The following is a 16,805-nucleotide window of genomic DNA, read 5'->3' on the forward strand; positions in this document are numbered from 1 at the left end:
TTAGGTGCCTCTGCATTAACGGGTTGGGGCCTCACTAACATGGCCGCCTCTGCTCCCTTAGCCTCGATGTATCAATGGTTCTGGCTGTGTGATGGGCTGTGTGTTTCACTGGCGTGACCACCGTTGTGGTGGTTCTCTTGCGTGGACGCGCTTGCCTGCAGCGCCGCAGCTTGTGTTATACATAGACATGACACTAACCTGCTAATCCCCCTAATCTCTCTGCCTAATCTCTCCCATCAACATAGTGCTAATCTCCCATTAACACTGCTGTTGTATTTAATGCTAATCTCTCTCCCTAATCTCTTTCCCTAATATCCTCCATTAACACAACTGACGTGATTGCGTGCGGGGATGGAATTCCTTTCCAGCTCAGACCCCGCCTGCTTGCCCTTCGCCACATGTATAACGTCTTGTTGTAACAGCACTCTCGCTGTGTTTCTTCCTGGTTCAGCAGTTCCACTGCTGGATTATTTTTTCCGCCTGAGGACGACCGCTTGTGTTGCGATCGAAACGTCATGATATATAATTTTTATGTTATTTTTATTTTTCTCCCTACGTGACTTTACCAAAAGAACCAAAAAGTATCAATTAACTTAACTTAATGTAAAGAATAATCAATTATTGAATCAAATTTGCAGTCCAGAATTGTGACATTTAATCAAATGGCAAGGAGGGTGAAATGATCATTGCAGATGGAATAATTTGGTATAGACCATCCTTATATAAGTGTGGAAGCTATTCTCAATTACGTAACAATAATATATATTAACAACGAGAACAAATGTCGTTTTGTTTCGCCGGCTTGCCTGTTGTTGTAAATTATGTCACAGAGTGTTTTAATGAATAGGATGCTGCTTAAAAATTATAAATGTTTTTTTAGACAACTGAGACTAAATCAGTGGCGAAATATAGTCATGACGAAGACAATCGTATTTTAAAAAAAAAATTGGTTTCCCGCATGTGTTAATGACAACAATCTTACGTCTTTTTCTTTCACAGCATATGGCCACTACAACTGTATGACTGCTGCTCGGTATTATACTATGGGCGTTAATCACCGATCGTCAACACACACATGAACCTTCTGCAGTCCGACAGCTTTTGGAAACTTTCCAAAGAGGAAAATGCGTCTGTATATTTACTGTATACATATACATATAGGCTTTTACAGCACTTGTAAAATAATTTATTTATAGCACTTTGTCCAAAGCACCCATCCAGCCCTGACACGTTCTACAAACATATGTAAAATATGCGTTTGCTACATTATGACTCTGCCGGAATCAGTGATATGTTTGCTTATGACTATACATTTTGAGAGTGTACAAATCTGCTGCAATAATGCCATCAACGTATTACATTTGGCTAAATTGTGGAAATGTTGTAAATCATTTCCCACTGTGTAATTTTTGATGCAAAAATGTAAATAGGTATATTTTTTGTAAAGTTGTTTGTACATTTAAAAAAATGGCCTCTGTATTTTTAACAAGTTATTAAAAGTAAGTAATTTTTAAGATGACTTTCTGATGCAACTTATTTTTTATGTGTGCATAAAACATTACTGTCTTGAAACTGAACACGTTGGATTACATAATGCCGTCTATGATGCACAATGTGATGGAAAAAGTAAATTTCTTAAACTTTTACAGTTTTGCCTCCAAATATCTAACTTTATCATATGTACTTCTTTTTGCAAAGAAAATGTACTCTATCCGTATAACACATCACATTTGAAATTAATTACATATCAAATATGTGTTATCAATAACGGTAATGAAATAAGGGCATACAAATGAGTAGAGTATTTGTTTCCAGGTAAAAACAACTTGTTTAGTTGGGTACTTGTATCAGTTATAGCTCGGCAAACAAAATCTAAAGTGAAAAACGTAAATTGTTGTGATAAACATTATTGTGCCAGAAAACGTCCTTCTCAAGCAATTGTGTGCCCTAAGTGATGGAAAGTTACATTTGTATTAATGCCATTAAAAAAAGGGGGCGATGTCGACAGACCTAGTAGAAAGGCAGCATCGGAGCCTATCCGTATTCAGTTTGTTAAACAAGTTTAAATGCTGGCCAAGTGAATACAGGGTTTATTTCTTTGCTCTCTGCGAGCAGTCTGAATGTGCAATGGAGATGAAGCCACTTTAGCAAAGATGCCCTTGTTACCTGATCAAACTAAATCTGATTAGCAAGAATCAATTGCCACAGCCAAACAAAGGTCACTAATTTTGTTTTCACCATCTAAAGGAATAAGCTGTCTAAATAATTATTTACGGTTGCACCCCTGTGTATTCAAATTGTTTAAATTGGGTGTTCAGAAATAAGGCGTCTGCTGATGGTGCACATCATTGTACAAAGCTAGACAACTGCAGCGGCGTGCAGAAGTTATTTCCCCAATTCATGTTAGTTTGCCCCAGCTTATATGGGTATGTTTTTGTATAGGCTACAATAGCTCATTATGCATAGGTTAAATGGTCTGCTACTACAGCGGAAATGGAGTCATTGTGTACAGTTATTATGTGTAATACAACATGAATCAGCATTTGTAAAGCATCATCGATAGAAGTCACCCCAAAGTGCTAATTTGTACACTGGCTGTAAAAATACTGTATGGCTCTAAAAGCGTTTATGTGCATTAAATGCTATGTATTGCTGCACAATAGATCAAAAGACACTAAATACAGTAATGTTGATGCTGATTTAGTGAGCATTTTAATTTTATTTAATAAAATTAATTAAAACATGTGCACTGAGAACAAAATACATTTTTGTATTTCTTTTTCTCATAAAGCGAAAATGTGTAATTGTGTAAACGACATATACATTATGGATACAAGTTACACTCTAATGAAAAACGGAACATAAACATAACAGCAAGATGGATATGCAATGCTGTGTCATATGTTTGCCTGATTCAAGGTCAAATCCAGACTAACATGTCAAATTAAGTCAGTAGTTTTCTGATCAAATGAGCATTGAGGTTGTACTCATTCGGTTTACAGCCCTGAGCCAGTGATGGGATTTCCCCACATCTATCGCAGGGGCAATTCTATCCGTAGTACAACAACTGTTGACTTTCTACAAAATCGCATAAATGGTATCGTCCCTGGAGGGATGATGGGCTGAGTCAAGCCCCAGCCAGGATTATTGACGTAACCTTCCCGCTTGCAAGCGTCTCTCTCACTCTACCGCTGAGCCACCCGGCTGGATGACATCATGTGGAACAGTTGAATGCAAAAATTGACCAGTGCATGATTAGCTGCCCCTCTCCTATCTGCTTACACACAACATCCCAATTCCTTATTAACAAGCATAATACTCCAACTAAAGAGGAATCACACTCATCAGCGTCCCAGGTAAAGCTAATGTCAGAGTTCTGGAGAGGCAGCTCAGATTCGACAGCATGCACGAACCCGAGCCTCAGATTCAGGAGGAACAATGTGGATTCCGTCATGGTCGTGGAACAATGGACCAGCTCTTTTCTCTCTCACAGATATGAGGGGTCATGGGAATATGCTTATGCAGTCTACCTCTGCTTTGTAGACTTGGAGAAGGCATATGACCATGTTCCCCGCAATGTCTTATGGGAGGTGCTGCGGGAGTATGATGTACCGGTGCCACTTTTGTGTGCTATCTGGTCCCTCTATTCCCAGAGTGAGAGCTGTGTCTGTATTCTTGGTGTTTAATCAAAGTCGTTCACTGTGGGTGTTGGACTCTGCCAAGGGTGCGTTTTGGTCTCCACTCGTTTGTCATTTTCATGGACAGGATATCAAGGCGCAGCCGAGGTATGGAGAGTATCCGGTACGGGGGGCATGGAGGTGGCGTCACTGCTTTTTGCAGATGACGTCCTCTTTACCTCGTTAGTCTGTGATCTCCAGCATTCAGTTGAACGGTTTGAAGCTGAGTGTGAAGTGGCTGGGATAAGGATAAGCACCTCCAAATCTGAGGTCATGGTTTACTCCAGGGAGACGGTGGAGTGTGCTTTCCAGGTGAGGGGGGAACAGCTGCCCTTAGTTGGAGGAGTTTGAGTACCTCGGGGTCTCTTTCGCGAGTGATGGTAAGCGGGAAGCAGGAGATCGGTCAACGAATCGGTGGGGCGTCCGCAGTGTTGCGGGCACCGTAACCTTTCGTGGTAGTGAAACGGGAGCTGAGTTCTCGAACAAAGCTCTCGGTTTACATGTCGATCTACATTCCCACCCTAACCTATGGCCATGAGCTTTGGGTAATGACTGACAGGATGAGATCGCGGGTACAATGGGCCGAAATGAGGTTGCCAGGCTCACTCCTCTGTGACCGGGTGAGGAGCTCGGTAATCCGGGAGAGCCTCAGAGTTGAACCGCTGCTCCTCCGGATTGAGAGGAGCCAGTTGAGGTGGTTCGGGCACCTGGTAAGGGTGCCCCCAGGCGAAGACCCCGGGGCCGGCCTAGGACACGCTGGCGGGACAATGCCGCTCAGCTGGCCTAGAAATTCCCCAGGAAGAGCTAGAGGCTGTCTCCAGGGGAAGGGAGGTCTGGACCGCCCTACTCAACATGCTGCTGCCGCGACCCTCACCAGGACGAACAAACTAATTTTAAGGCACATTTTACATCGTCTCATGCATACACAACTACTGCCATTTATTTAATGAAATCTGATACACGCAAAAAAGACTGCTCAGGCACCATTTTAGTATTGAAAGCATTGCAGGCATGTATTGGCCCACCAGAGCAAACTGCAGGAACATGGTTAATGATTTTCCATGAAACTGTGTGCTGTCAGTGACTCACAAAAAGGGACATGACAAGCTAGAGACGTGTGTTTACTCAACATTATCTTTTATAAATGCTGAACATAACTGCCTGTGCCCTTGTCCTGGTAACCAGTAATGCCCAGTATGTATTAGTGGCTGCCTTGATCAGATGTTGATGTTACACTTTGGATAACTGAGCACAAAAATAGCCATGGCAGTCATAACTCAAGTGTGTACAGTATTTGCGGACGCAAGCATCGTGTCCACCAGTGAAGTCATTTGCTGCTCGACATTTTCCATTGCATATTAACTGCACAGGTGAAAATATATTTTGGAAAGTTCCACCTTCCTGCATTTGTAAGCATTACATGGCAAGTGCATTTTACAAATATCGTCAAGCAAAATATCACTGGATGACATTTTTGAGAACATTACACATTCCCACTGTGAGCTTTGTGCGCATTGTACACATGTTGTCCATAAACACATAACGTTGCTGAATTGAGTATCACATAGACAGGATAAGCACAGTATGGATATATAAAATCTGCAGTATAACTGCAATTGTGTTTGTGTGTGCTCCTATATCCTGACTACTTTGTCGCAGTAAAATGTCCACGTATCATTAACAACCGAGGCGGTTTACAAAGATGCACTGCTTGGATTTGAAATAGCATGATTTGTAAGCTCCTCTTTTCAACATCGATTTGCTGGGTGCAACAGTGGGGATGCATTGTGGTGATTTAGAGCATTGTGTGAAGGAGCTCACGCCTCCCCCACATTGCATCCTTTAACCAAGACCCGGGTGTAATGAACAGCACACCGTACACATAATATAACGCTCGCCTATATGGTTCCTCGCGGCACGGTGTACAAACCGGGGAATCAAGCGGAGCAGCATTGCTTTTGCTTTTATCAGGCGGACTGAGAGCCCAGAACCTCTGGGATGAGTCCAAAAATATACGCTGTTCTGACTGACTTGAGATGAGTGGCAAAACAAAATACCCTGGTGAGAAGCACCAGTCAACTGAAGAGACGTGGAACGAGCCCCAGGCAACCTCTGCGGACACTGGGCTGGAGCCTGGACGGTAAACAACATGCACCAAGGAATGTAAAGTACTTTTGCGTGTCTCATGGTTTGATTTACAAACACAGCACACACGGTCGGTCATCATGCTCCGTTGGCCGACCACTGGCAAAGAAGACGGCTGCACCCAGAAGGGCAGGGGAGAGAGAGACGGGGGTGGAAAGGTTTGCCGTGGAGGAGGTGGCACGGCAAGTTGCGGGGAGCCCACGTGGTGGAATCGGGTGCGGGCATTGCGAGCCCCCCCATTGGCAGGTTTATATACACGCGGCCTTCCCCACCACCAACACCCCCTCCCCTCCCCCAAAGTGCCTGCTCAGACCCTGCCCTGCACCCACGGTCTCGGGTTGTCGCCAGCCTGAGAATAACCACGAGAGGCCGACAAAGCAGCCCGCCCCAACCCACCCACACCCACCCACCCCTCCTGCAGGCTGGTGGAAATCTTTGCCAGTGCCGCCTCTTCTAATGGGGGTCAACTAAGTGGGGATTTTGTTTTTGTAGCACCTCTGTATTTCTCATATGCAGAGCAACGCGTGCATTAGCTCACCGGGGATGTGCAATAGAATTGATTGCGTTCTGTTACACGCGAGGATGTGTTACTACGACCGTGGCCCATTGTGCTGTGTGTGAGAGGCAGGGTAAAACATTATTCATGCTAGAGACACACCTGTCAACCCCTTATCAGTGCATACCTTAGTACAGACCAATTCAGACCTTATTGGGCACCCCGTGCCCTTATAAATCTCAATGTTCACCCTACAAAGTCCCATCACAAGCGAGAAACACAAACAAATAGATATTCTTTGCTCGTATTGAAACGACTGTACGCCGTATGAACCTGAAAACTCAATTTTTCTGTGTAGAGGAGAGAAATACTCGGTGCGCACAGTTAAGCGGGAGTAAAGGAGGGCAAACAGGTGTGCGCGTTGCAACATTTACTTTAGTTGTACTATCAGCGTCATGTCACGAGATTTATCCAATCAGATATGCGATTTAACACGTAGGCTTTCGCGACCAATATCATCCATAAGAGAGGCTTTTTTGAGGTTATATCGCGTATATGTATATAAATGTGTCGTTAAAACCCGCCACCACACGACACAGCCAACTAGTAAGGGTTGTCATGTAAACAGAACATGTCAATTCGTCACGAGTACAGCACACCGCCTTAGTGCTGCATGGAAACGAATCATCAAATACTACATTATTTAAATGCATGCCTATAAAGGGCACCATACTTCAATAGGGATTACCGTTGGTACAGCTATTTTAATACACACAATGGACAGGAAAGATGAGATCAAAGAGCTTGCATAATGGCATGCATAATGTACGTTGACTCAGTAATCTCCCCCACTTTGCGCAAGAGCGCAGAAGTGTGGACACCACATCTACGCCTCTATATCAGCGCCGGATCTTGGTCCCGTGAGGCCCCTGGGCACATGTCTTTTGGAGACCCCCCCCTCCCCCCCCTGATTTCTTATATTGGTGTCTTTCTTGCCTTCCTCCTCGCAAAATGATCCTCTTGATCGTCAAAATCTAGCTGTCTGACAAGGTCTGACTCTATTGACATGAGTGACAATGAGTTGAGATGTGTTTGGTACATGCTACTCCGCAAGTAATTTTTATTCTACCTAAATGCCCGCTAACCCTGGCAGTTTGTCACTGGCAAAATTAGAAAAATCCGAAGTGCCCCGAAAACATTGGGGAACATTGACTGCAGATTAAGTGCCTGCAACGTCTCAAGCAATTTAGTTGGGCACTTCTCACCCTAAGAGTCAGACATAAAATACTTGAATTAGATGAGTTTGGTGGCGAAGTTCATGTCCAGGTCTGATAGATATGCAGCGGAGAGTGCATTTACCTTTTCCACTATGACATCACTGTTAGACACCTGATCTTCCATAAACAGAACTCCAAAGAGACTGGTCAAACACTTGTAAGCGTCCAAGCGATGTTCAAGGCATGCCACTGTTAAATCGGACCTGGATCTTGTGTTTGTTCAAGATCCAGGTCCGATTTAACACAGAGCACAAAATTCGTGATCTGATCCCATCTGTGAAGGACAATATTCCTGACATGCAATTTCCCGGCGTCTACAAACTAAGCTGTATCTGCGGCAGCAGTTACATTGGGGAAACTAAGCAACATGTCTCGGACCGTATTCGTGAATATAAGGCAGATCTGAAACACGGCAGGACCAATACATCTGCCGTGGCAGATCATTACTTTAATGCGGTTGACTCACATTACGTTGATTTCTCTAAGACGATGGTACTTTGCAAGCCGACTGGCTATCAACTAAGATTTTTTCACGAAGCCATCCATATATACAGACACAGACACAATTTCAAGCGAGACGACGGTTTTAAACTCAGAAATTATTGGAAAGATGTCATCAACCACTTTGGGTTATGACTTGATTTGTGTTTTCTTGTTAACCTCTCCCGTCAGCAGTGTGGATGTGTGTAGGGAGGTGCAATGCCCCCCCCCCCCCCATCTCTACCCCCCCTTTCTTTCCCTATCTCTAACCCCCTTCCTCCCCCCATTGTCTACTCCTACATTAGCACTGGTTGACTTACGCCGTGCATCTATCCTCCTCCCATCGCCTCCATTGTCTACTCCTATGTAGTAACGCTTATGACTCGTTCACACCGGAGTTGGAGGCACACTTGTTTATTTAACACCACACGTTGTGACATACACACTGAGGGGGTATCGGCCCCCTCACCCGTCTATCTGAGGACACACCTCTAGGCTAACCCTAGCCTGCCTCTGAGTCCTCCTCTAATGGGCTAGGGGAGGCTATCTTGGCCCGACACTGGTCAGTCGGGCCCGGTACCCAGAGTCCAGACCAGCACTGGCTCTGGCTCTGGTACCACGCCACTGGCTCGAGCCTGCGCGGTCCTGATAAGGACGGCGTGCCAGGGGGAGACCAGGGCTCTATCTAGGACGTCTTCCGTCTCCTCTTCTTAGCTAACACAACACTCCCGAGCCCCTCGATACATTCCCCTTTTATACCCAACCCCTCCCTGAGGGGTGGGGCCCCGGGGGATCATAATGACCGAATCGACCCCCCAGGGTGTCTGGCGCGGACGTCGCAGAGGGCACCTGCTCGTGCACACATGTAGCCCCGCCTACTGTGTTTGTTTACCATAGGCTGCCATGCATAACGGGCTCTCTGTAACAGCCCTACATCACTCCCCCCCACATAGCATGCAGCCGTCCCGGCTGCCAACATACAAAATTTTACAATAAAGGTGCCTTCACCCCCTGACGTGTGCCTCACTATTTTTGAACCATAACAGGAACCAGAACAAGACACAACAACAAGATGAGAAACAACCCGTCGCACCCCCCCGAATAAATACGAATTCCGTAAAAAAAAACAGCTTATATACAACCAGCAGGGAACCCACCCCGCACACACAACAAACGGTGAACCCAACATATGTACATCCGAGGAGCGGGAAACACACCATCCACACAACAGCCAATAAACACAACAGCTATGTACACATTTTCCGGCCTCACAACAGTTTGCGCATTTTAGCGCGCGTCCTTGCAGCGGGCCCCTCACACGGGGTAACCCCGCGTGGCGGACCATCAGGTGGCGACTGTCCGTCTTGAGGTGAGCATTCCTCTGACTCCGCGTGACCCTCGGTATCCGCAGGAGGGGTGATCGGGCGTGAGCCCGTCACTCCTGATGCCCCTGAAGGTGGCACAGCCGGCAAGGCATTAGGTGAGAGCGACAGAGACGGACCCAGCAAGTCGGCCGACCCCCCACACGTTTGGCCACGCGCGTGTGAAGTGGGGTTGTGTACCGCAGCGAAGGGTTTTAATCTGGAGGGGTGCACGAACCATCGCCGCTTCCCCCACTTGATGCGCACGCACTGCGGACGTAACACCTCCACCACTTCCACAGGGCCCCGCCACGGCCGCACAAGTTTAGAGGAGGTTGCCAGTGGCACCTGGGGGCAGTGCAACCATGCCTTGTCCCCCGGCTTCCACTGCAGCATGTGCGCTCGACTCAATCTGAGGCGCTCATTTGCCTTCTGACGGAGGTCAGAGTTTTGCATTGCAGCATCCCGTGCCTCGGTCAATTTGTCCAGATTAAATTTAACGTGGTCAGCCAGATTAGTTTTTCCCTGCGGCACGGGGATCCGCAACTGGGCACGAACAGGCGGGTCTGGTTCTCGGCCGTACATGAGGTAAAAGGGAGAAAACCCCGTAGCCGCATGGGGTGCCATCCGGTACGCCGCCAAGACCCCCTGAATTTGTAGGTCCCAATCCGTTTGCGAGTCCGAAACTTGTTGTGATAACATGGACGAGATGGTGCGATGCAAACGTTCGACCATCCCGTCAGTTTGTGGGTGATATGGGGAGGTCCGAATTTTCTTTGTGCCCAGGAGATCGCAGACTTGTCTGAGTAGTTTACCGGAAAAATTTCTGCCCTGGTCGGTCAGCAGCCTCTCCGGAGCACCTTTGTCCAGGACATAACCCTGAACAAAGGCCTCCACGATGGCTGCTGCCGACTGGTTGGCCAAAGGCCAGGCCATAGGCCAGCGTGTAAAATACTCGACACCCGTCAACAAATATCTATTCCCTCTGGGGGTGGCGGGGAATGGTCCCAAAATGTCCAGAGCGACCAGCTCGTTTATCCTGGACACTTTGATCGATTGCAAGGGCGGGTTAGACTCCCGTGCCGGCGGTTTGCGTTGTGCACATTGAGGGCACGATCCCAACAAATCCCCCACATCCCTCGTCATGCCAGGCCAGTAAAAATCAAGTTGCAGCAAGGCGAGAGTCTTTTGGGTCCCCAGGTGTAGGAGGCGCTCATGAGCGGCCCATACCACCCTACCCCGCAACCCAGTAGGGACAACCAGCCGATGTCGACGTGACTTCCCGTCCCAATGCATTAGCAGACCTTGGCACATTTCCCATGCGTCGGAACCACCTCTTTTTCCCCCCGCCGCACCGCCAACGCGACGTCGCCACCCGAGGAGGGAGACATCCTCCATCTGGAGGCGCCCCCATTCAATGACGGGCAACCCCAACAGGGAATCTTTGCCCTGTTGTTCGATCGAATTAGGAACCATTGCATCGTCGTCGTTGGCGGCCGCCAAGACAGGTACCGATGTGTCCCCTGGAGGCCTGCAACGTCCAGACCCCAGGAGGCATGCACACTCGGAGGTGGTTGGCAAGCGTGACAGAGCGTCCGCGTTGGTGTGGCGAACGCCCTTACGGTATGTGGTTTGGAAATCGTAATCCTGGAGGACCTCCAACCATCGGGACAATTGTCCCGATGGCTGTTGAACCCTCAGGGCGTACTGCAGTGCCGCATGATCTGTGCGGACGGTGAAATGCCGACCGTACAGATATGGGCGATACTGTTGGACGAAATGGACAATTGCCAACAGTTCCCTACGGGTGACACAATACCGTTGCTCCGCTGGAGACAACACCCGACTGCCGTACGCAACCACATGTTCCACGCCGTCAACCACCTGGGAGAGCACGCCCCCAATACCCGTGTTGCTCGCATCGGTGTCGAGCAAGAACGGTTTTGAAAAATCAGGGTAAATCAGGGGAGGAGCGTTTACCAAAGCATCCCGAAGGGAGCAAAAAGCAGCCTCCTCCTCCTGACCCCAGCAAAACCGAACCCCTTTAGATGTTAAAGCATGTAGGGGTTTGGCGATAGTCGCAAAATTAGCGACGAAGCGTCTATAATACGACGCAAACCCAATAAAACTCCTAACCTCTCCCACTGAGGTGGGAGTCGGCCAGGAGCTTACACACTGCGTTTTGGCGGGATCGGTAGAAATACCTGAGCGCCCCACGATGTGCCCCAAATAACGCACCGACTCGCGTAACAAATGGCATTTTTGGGGCTTAAATTTCAAATTAGCAGCCCGCATCTTTAGGAAAACCGCCCGCAACCTCTGGAGATGTTCCTCAAAAGTTTTGCCAAAGACAATGACGTCATCCAAATAAATCAGGCACGACTCCCATTGCAATCCAGCCAAAACCAATTCCATCAACCGCTGGAAAGTTGCCGGCGCTGAGTGTAAGCCCATCGGCAACCGGTTGAATTGAAACAGGCCGTGCGGAGTACGGAAAGCAGTTTTAGGCTTTGAATCATCGTCCAGAGGAAGCTGCCAGAATCCCGAAAGTAAGTCCAATGTGGAGAAGAATCGCGCTCCCGCCAAGGCGTCAAGCGATTCGTCCATCCGTGGGAGCGGGTATGCATCGGCAACCGTAATTTTATTAAGGCGCCGAAAGTCAACGCAAAACCGCAACGAACCGTCCTGCTTCTTAACCAGGACGATCGGCGCTCCCCAAGGGCTGTTGGAGGGAGAAATTATGTCGGCGGCTAGCATGTCATCAACAGCCGATTTGACATGGTCCTTTTCGGCGGGACTCAACCGAAAAGGATTTAGGCGTATTGGCGCGCTGTCACCCGTATCAATATGGTGACGCAGCAGATGAGTGCAGCCCAAATCGTATTTATCCCGACTGAAAACGTCGGAAAATTCCCTCAGTAGTGTCTTAAGACGTTGGCGCTCTAAATTTGACAGGTCCGTCGATCCCGCGCAAAGCGCCTCGAGCCACCCTTCATCGCTGTCTGAATGTGGTCGCGGTGCAGGGGCAGCGCCGACATGACTCGCGACGGGTTCCTCACAGGGCACCGGCGTTGCGTGAGCAAGCACGGTCCCCTGTGGGACCACCACCGTCTGCGAGCCCACATTGAGGACCGCGATGAAGGGTTCTCCATCCCCTCTCACTATGGTCTGGGCCGGGAGTAAATTAGGTCCACTGACCCCGGCCCTAGACGGTCCCAGCAAAACCCCTTGAGCCCCAATGCCCTTAGCGAAGGGCCGCCGAAGTCTCAAAGGAATTAACATTTGCGCCCCCGGAGGAACGCGCACCGTTCTATCTACGAACGCCGGCACCGTCGCGAACGCCGTCCGGCTCGTAGCGGGGGATGGCAAAAACGCCATGCGTCGGCCCGATGGGAGCTCAATGCATCCCTGGTCGATTAATATCCTAATCGGCATTTTGGCCAGGAAATCCGTCCCCAGCAGGCACGGAACCGCCAGCGAGGAGGAAACAAAAATCGGCCCAGATAATTTAATATCCCCGACACAAATTTGGGCTCGAATTTGTCCGATGATGCCAAGTGAACCCCCGTTAGCAGCAAAGAATGGCACATTAACAGGCATCAAAGGACGGCTCTGGGCAGGGAGAATGTTATAAATCAACTCCGAAATAATGGTCGCCGATGCTCCTGTATCGACCAAGATGCGAACCTCCACCCCATCGATGTGACCCACAACGGCCGACGACCCCGACGACGCGGCTACAACCCGATGGGCCAACACGGACCACTGGCTGGGTTCAATGTGAGTACCCAGAGCGGTGCGTGTTGGTGCCATGGTACGCGATATTGGCCCCCCCTTCGCTGCGGTGTTTAAGTGTGCGACGGGCGTGTGCGTGGGCCAAACGTGAGGGGTGCCGCGACTCGCCGGATTATGATGGTGGAGCTTGTGACGAGGGCCGGCGTCCCGTTGAGGTGTCGTCCCGCGCTGCCGAGGAGAGCGGCACCCCGAGGCGACGTGGCCCCGGATGCCGCAGTTGTAGCAGCGTGGAAGCGCTGGTGGCGACGATGGACGTTGTAGATGGCTTGAACCGGCCCGGTCCCCCCGCGCTCCCGCTCCGTGCTGCCGTCGATGATTGATGGCGCAAACCTCTTCCGCCGGGAGGGTGGCCGCAGCGACGGCGCGCCCACTCGCCGCCTTGCTGGCCTTCCGTCGTTGAGAGGACAGGTTTGCGTGGAGGAGACGGGCCGCTTGGAGGGAGCACATTTCTGCATCGTCCTGTGCGACAATGACGATGTCTAAGTCGTCCGCCAGCAAAAGTATCTTTTCTGTCACCATGGCGTCGATCCCCTCGTCGTCCATTCGTGGAAAGGCTTCCTTTGCCAGCGCCAGGAGGCTTGTACGGTACGCCAGGGGCGACTCCTTCGTCCCCCGCTGGCGATCGTAAAAGAGTTGACGACAGTCCGATGGTGGCCCATACACAGCGGACAGCACTTGCATCGCCTCCCGCAGCGTGGAACGCCTCTCCTTCGTTGCCGATGTTAGTGTGGCGAGGGCGTCGCTGTCGAGGAGTGCTGGCAGTGCTCGGAGAGCCTCGGCGTCTGTCCACTGTGCCATCTCCTGGTGAGCGAGGAAGCGCCGCTGGAAGCCGCCCCAGTCGCCCTCCTCGCCCACAAATTCTTTGAGTGGCGGCAGTCGCTGATGTAAGGCAGCGGCTGCAGAGGACGATCGCGCTCCCTCGTCTCCCTCACTCGACTCAGCGTCGGCCCGAAGCAGCGATGGCATCGCCGGTCGCACCCGTGGTGACGCGGCAGGTACTGTACTCCCGCCGTTGGACGCGATGCTTAGAGCGGCCACGCCCTCAACAGCAGCTGCGGCGATGGCGGGAGTTTCAAAATGTTGCTCCGTTGAAATGGCGGGAAGGCGCTGTGGTCGTTGGCTGCTGTCGCCTCGTGGCGGTCCCGCAGCCCCCAGCCGTGTGATGTTATCGAGCATGGCGGCTGCGGCGTACAGCAGCTCGGCCAGCTTCGCGTGCGCCTGCCTCAGCCCCTCCGTCGACGGCTCCCCTTCCTCCAGCTGCTGTGGCGTGGATGCACCCAGCCCCGGCTGCTCGATGGCATCTTCAGCCGTCTCGGGCTCTCCAACTGCAGCGGTGTCCTCCGCTCCTGGTACTCCGACTCGAGTCGTCCGGCGTGTATCCATGTTCGTACTTTGTTTCACTTCTGACGCCAGATGTAGTAACGCTTATGACTCGTTCACACCGGAGTTGGAGGCACACTTGTTTATTTAACACCACACGTTGTGACATACACACTGAGGGGGTATCGGCCCCCTCACCCGTCTATCTGAGGACACACCTCTAGGCTAACCCTAGCCTGCCTCTGAGTCCTCCTCTAATGGGCTAGGGGAGGCTATCTTGGCCCGACACTGGTCAGTCGGGCCCGGTACCCAGAGTCCAGACCAGCACTGGCTCTGGCTCTGGTACCACGCCACTGGCTCGAGCCTGCGGGGTCCTGATAAGGACGGCGTGCCAGGGGGAGACCAGGGCTCTATCTAGGACGTCTTCCGTCTCCTCTTCTTAGCTAACACAACACTCCCGAGCCCCTCGATACATTCCCCTTTTATACCCAACCCCTCCCTGAGGGGTGGGGCCCCGGGGGATCATAATGACCGAATCGACCCCCCAGGGTGTCTGGCGCGGACGTCGCAGAGGGCACCTGCTCGTGCACACATGTAGCCCCGCCTACTGTGTTTGTTTACCATAGGCTGCCATGCATAACGGGCTCTCTGTAACAGCCCTACACCTACATTGGGCACTGGCTGACTGGCTGCTCCGCCCATGCTGGTTGTGCCGTGCAGCCCTCCTCCTCCCATCTCATCCCCCGCCAACTCACTTTGGAAGCCCTTATAAGCAGTTGCATTTGGAGGCTTGCCCCCTCTTTTCTCTCCGCCTGATGAAGACCGCTTGTGTTGCGATCGAAATGTCGTGGGTTTTTTTCTTTTATTATTTTCAATTTATTATTATTTCTATCTACGTGACTTTACCGAAAGAACCAAGAATATGAATTTCTGCAGTCACGAACGTTTTAAGTCAAAACTGACCTCAACAGTTTGAGAGGTCCAACCCAAGGCCCTCCACCATCAAAGTCACAATCTGCTCAACTTTTACAAGTGTGGCTCTCAATTGGCTCAAAGCCCAGGAATCGCTCCACCACATTCCCGCTGCTATTAACAAACCGGAATATGAAAGTCAATTGGTCCACATGTGACGGGTCTGGGGTGGAGTCAACAATTATTGAAAAATATTTGGCATCCCGAATCTCATCTGCCATTGTTTGGCGAGTTTTCTGACCCATTCGCTCAATGAGTTATTCACATATTGTCTATGACAAAGAGGACACTTGGTCTCTTCCTTTTCCGCCAAACTTTTTAATATGTTCAGCTAAGAATGGGTCAAATTGTGATAGCAATTCTAGGATGCCAAGGAAATTGCCGTTATGGGTTGACCCCAACCGTTCATCATCTCCCCTTAACGCAAGTCCTCTTTCACCCAAGAAATTGATAACTACTGCAACTCTTTTCAAAATGTCCCTCCAGTATTTACGTTCCCCATCAAGTTTCTGCATGAGATCTGCATCTCTAGCACTGCCCTTTGTCCGCTGGTGCAAGGCAAGCATGCATGATCTATGTTCTGCGCTCTGTTCGTGTTCCCCTATTATTTCAGAGTGCTTTCAGTCACTAGACCCCTGACGAAAGCCACCGAGCTTGCTGGAAAACAGTTTGCATGCAAAACAGTACACACAACATGTTGAGGGTGAGTATAGTAGCCACTGTCTAGAAACATTTTGCCCATTTTGCAATATACAGTTCAGAAGTTCATTGTTGAAACTTCTCATCTTTTCACCAAGCTCTCTGTCTCAGACTGAAGCTGAGTATTTTCCCTGCGATTTTGGAAGGGGACTGCTCTTTCAATAAGCAGTAACTTAACAATGTCACTGACCTCATAGCACTAGGAATTGCTTGTTTGCTGATTTGATTCTTGTGAACTGCCCAACTGCTCCTGAGGTGGAAATGATGGATCTTGTATACCATTAGCTGTTGATGGTTTGCCATCAAAGGATGGCTCTGGGGAAGTGACAACATTACTGGAAACTCAACGAGTGCTAGTTCCTTCCTCACAGCTGACAATAGTGCTGCTGTCATTAGTATTACTATCAGTGGGTTTTTGAAAGAAGGTGGCAATGAGTGGAACACTTTGATGCAAAACTGCCTCTCTTGCCTCCTTTTCTTTTTTGCTTTCCTTTTGGAAGCACCACTATTCCAACGTTTGTGGTCCCTATTTCAGTACTAGTATGCTATTTATATGAATATATTTATAGAATATATCAATACC

General features: G+C 49.6%; 2 protein-coding genes across 2 annotated transcripts in view; one reads left to right on the plus strand and one right to left on the minus strand.

Moving 5' to 3' along the window:
- Positions 1-1,516, plus strand: part of LOC144717850 (CUB and sushi domain-containing protein 3-like) — a 449,456-nt gene extending 447,940 nt beyond the window's left edge. The window contains exon 72 of the mRNA XM_078593564.1: positions 1,000-1,516. Coding sequence (XP_078449690.1) covers positions 1,000-1,023 — 24 coding nt within the window. The 3' untranslated portion in view covers positions 1,024-1,516. The remainder of the gene's footprint in view (positions 1-999) is intronic.
- A 6,936-nt stretch (positions 1,517-8,452) lies between these two features.
- LOC144717851 (uncharacterized) lies at positions 8,453-15,212 on the minus strand. Its single transcript, XM_078593565.1, has 2 exons — positions 13,340-15,212; positions 8,453-9,525 (listed from the first exon to the last, which is right to left on the minus strand). The coding sequence occupies exons 1-2, from the start codon at positions 14,612-14,614 to the stop codon at positions 9,511-9,513; spliced, it is 1,290 nt and encodes a 429-aa protein (XP_078449691.1). The 5' UTR covers positions 14,615-15,212; the 3' UTR covers positions 8,453-9,510.
- Between the last annotated feature and the right edge of the window lie 1,593 nt (positions 15,213-16,805).

The sequence above is a fragment of the Lampetra planeri genome, chromosome 4 (genome assembly GCF_965212315.1).
Source record: "Lampetra planeri chromosome 4, kcLamPlan1.2.h2, whole genome shotgun sequence".
Lineage (NCBI taxonomy): Eukaryota > Metazoa > Chordata > Hyperoartia > Petromyzontiformes > Petromyzontidae > Lampetra > Lampetra planeri.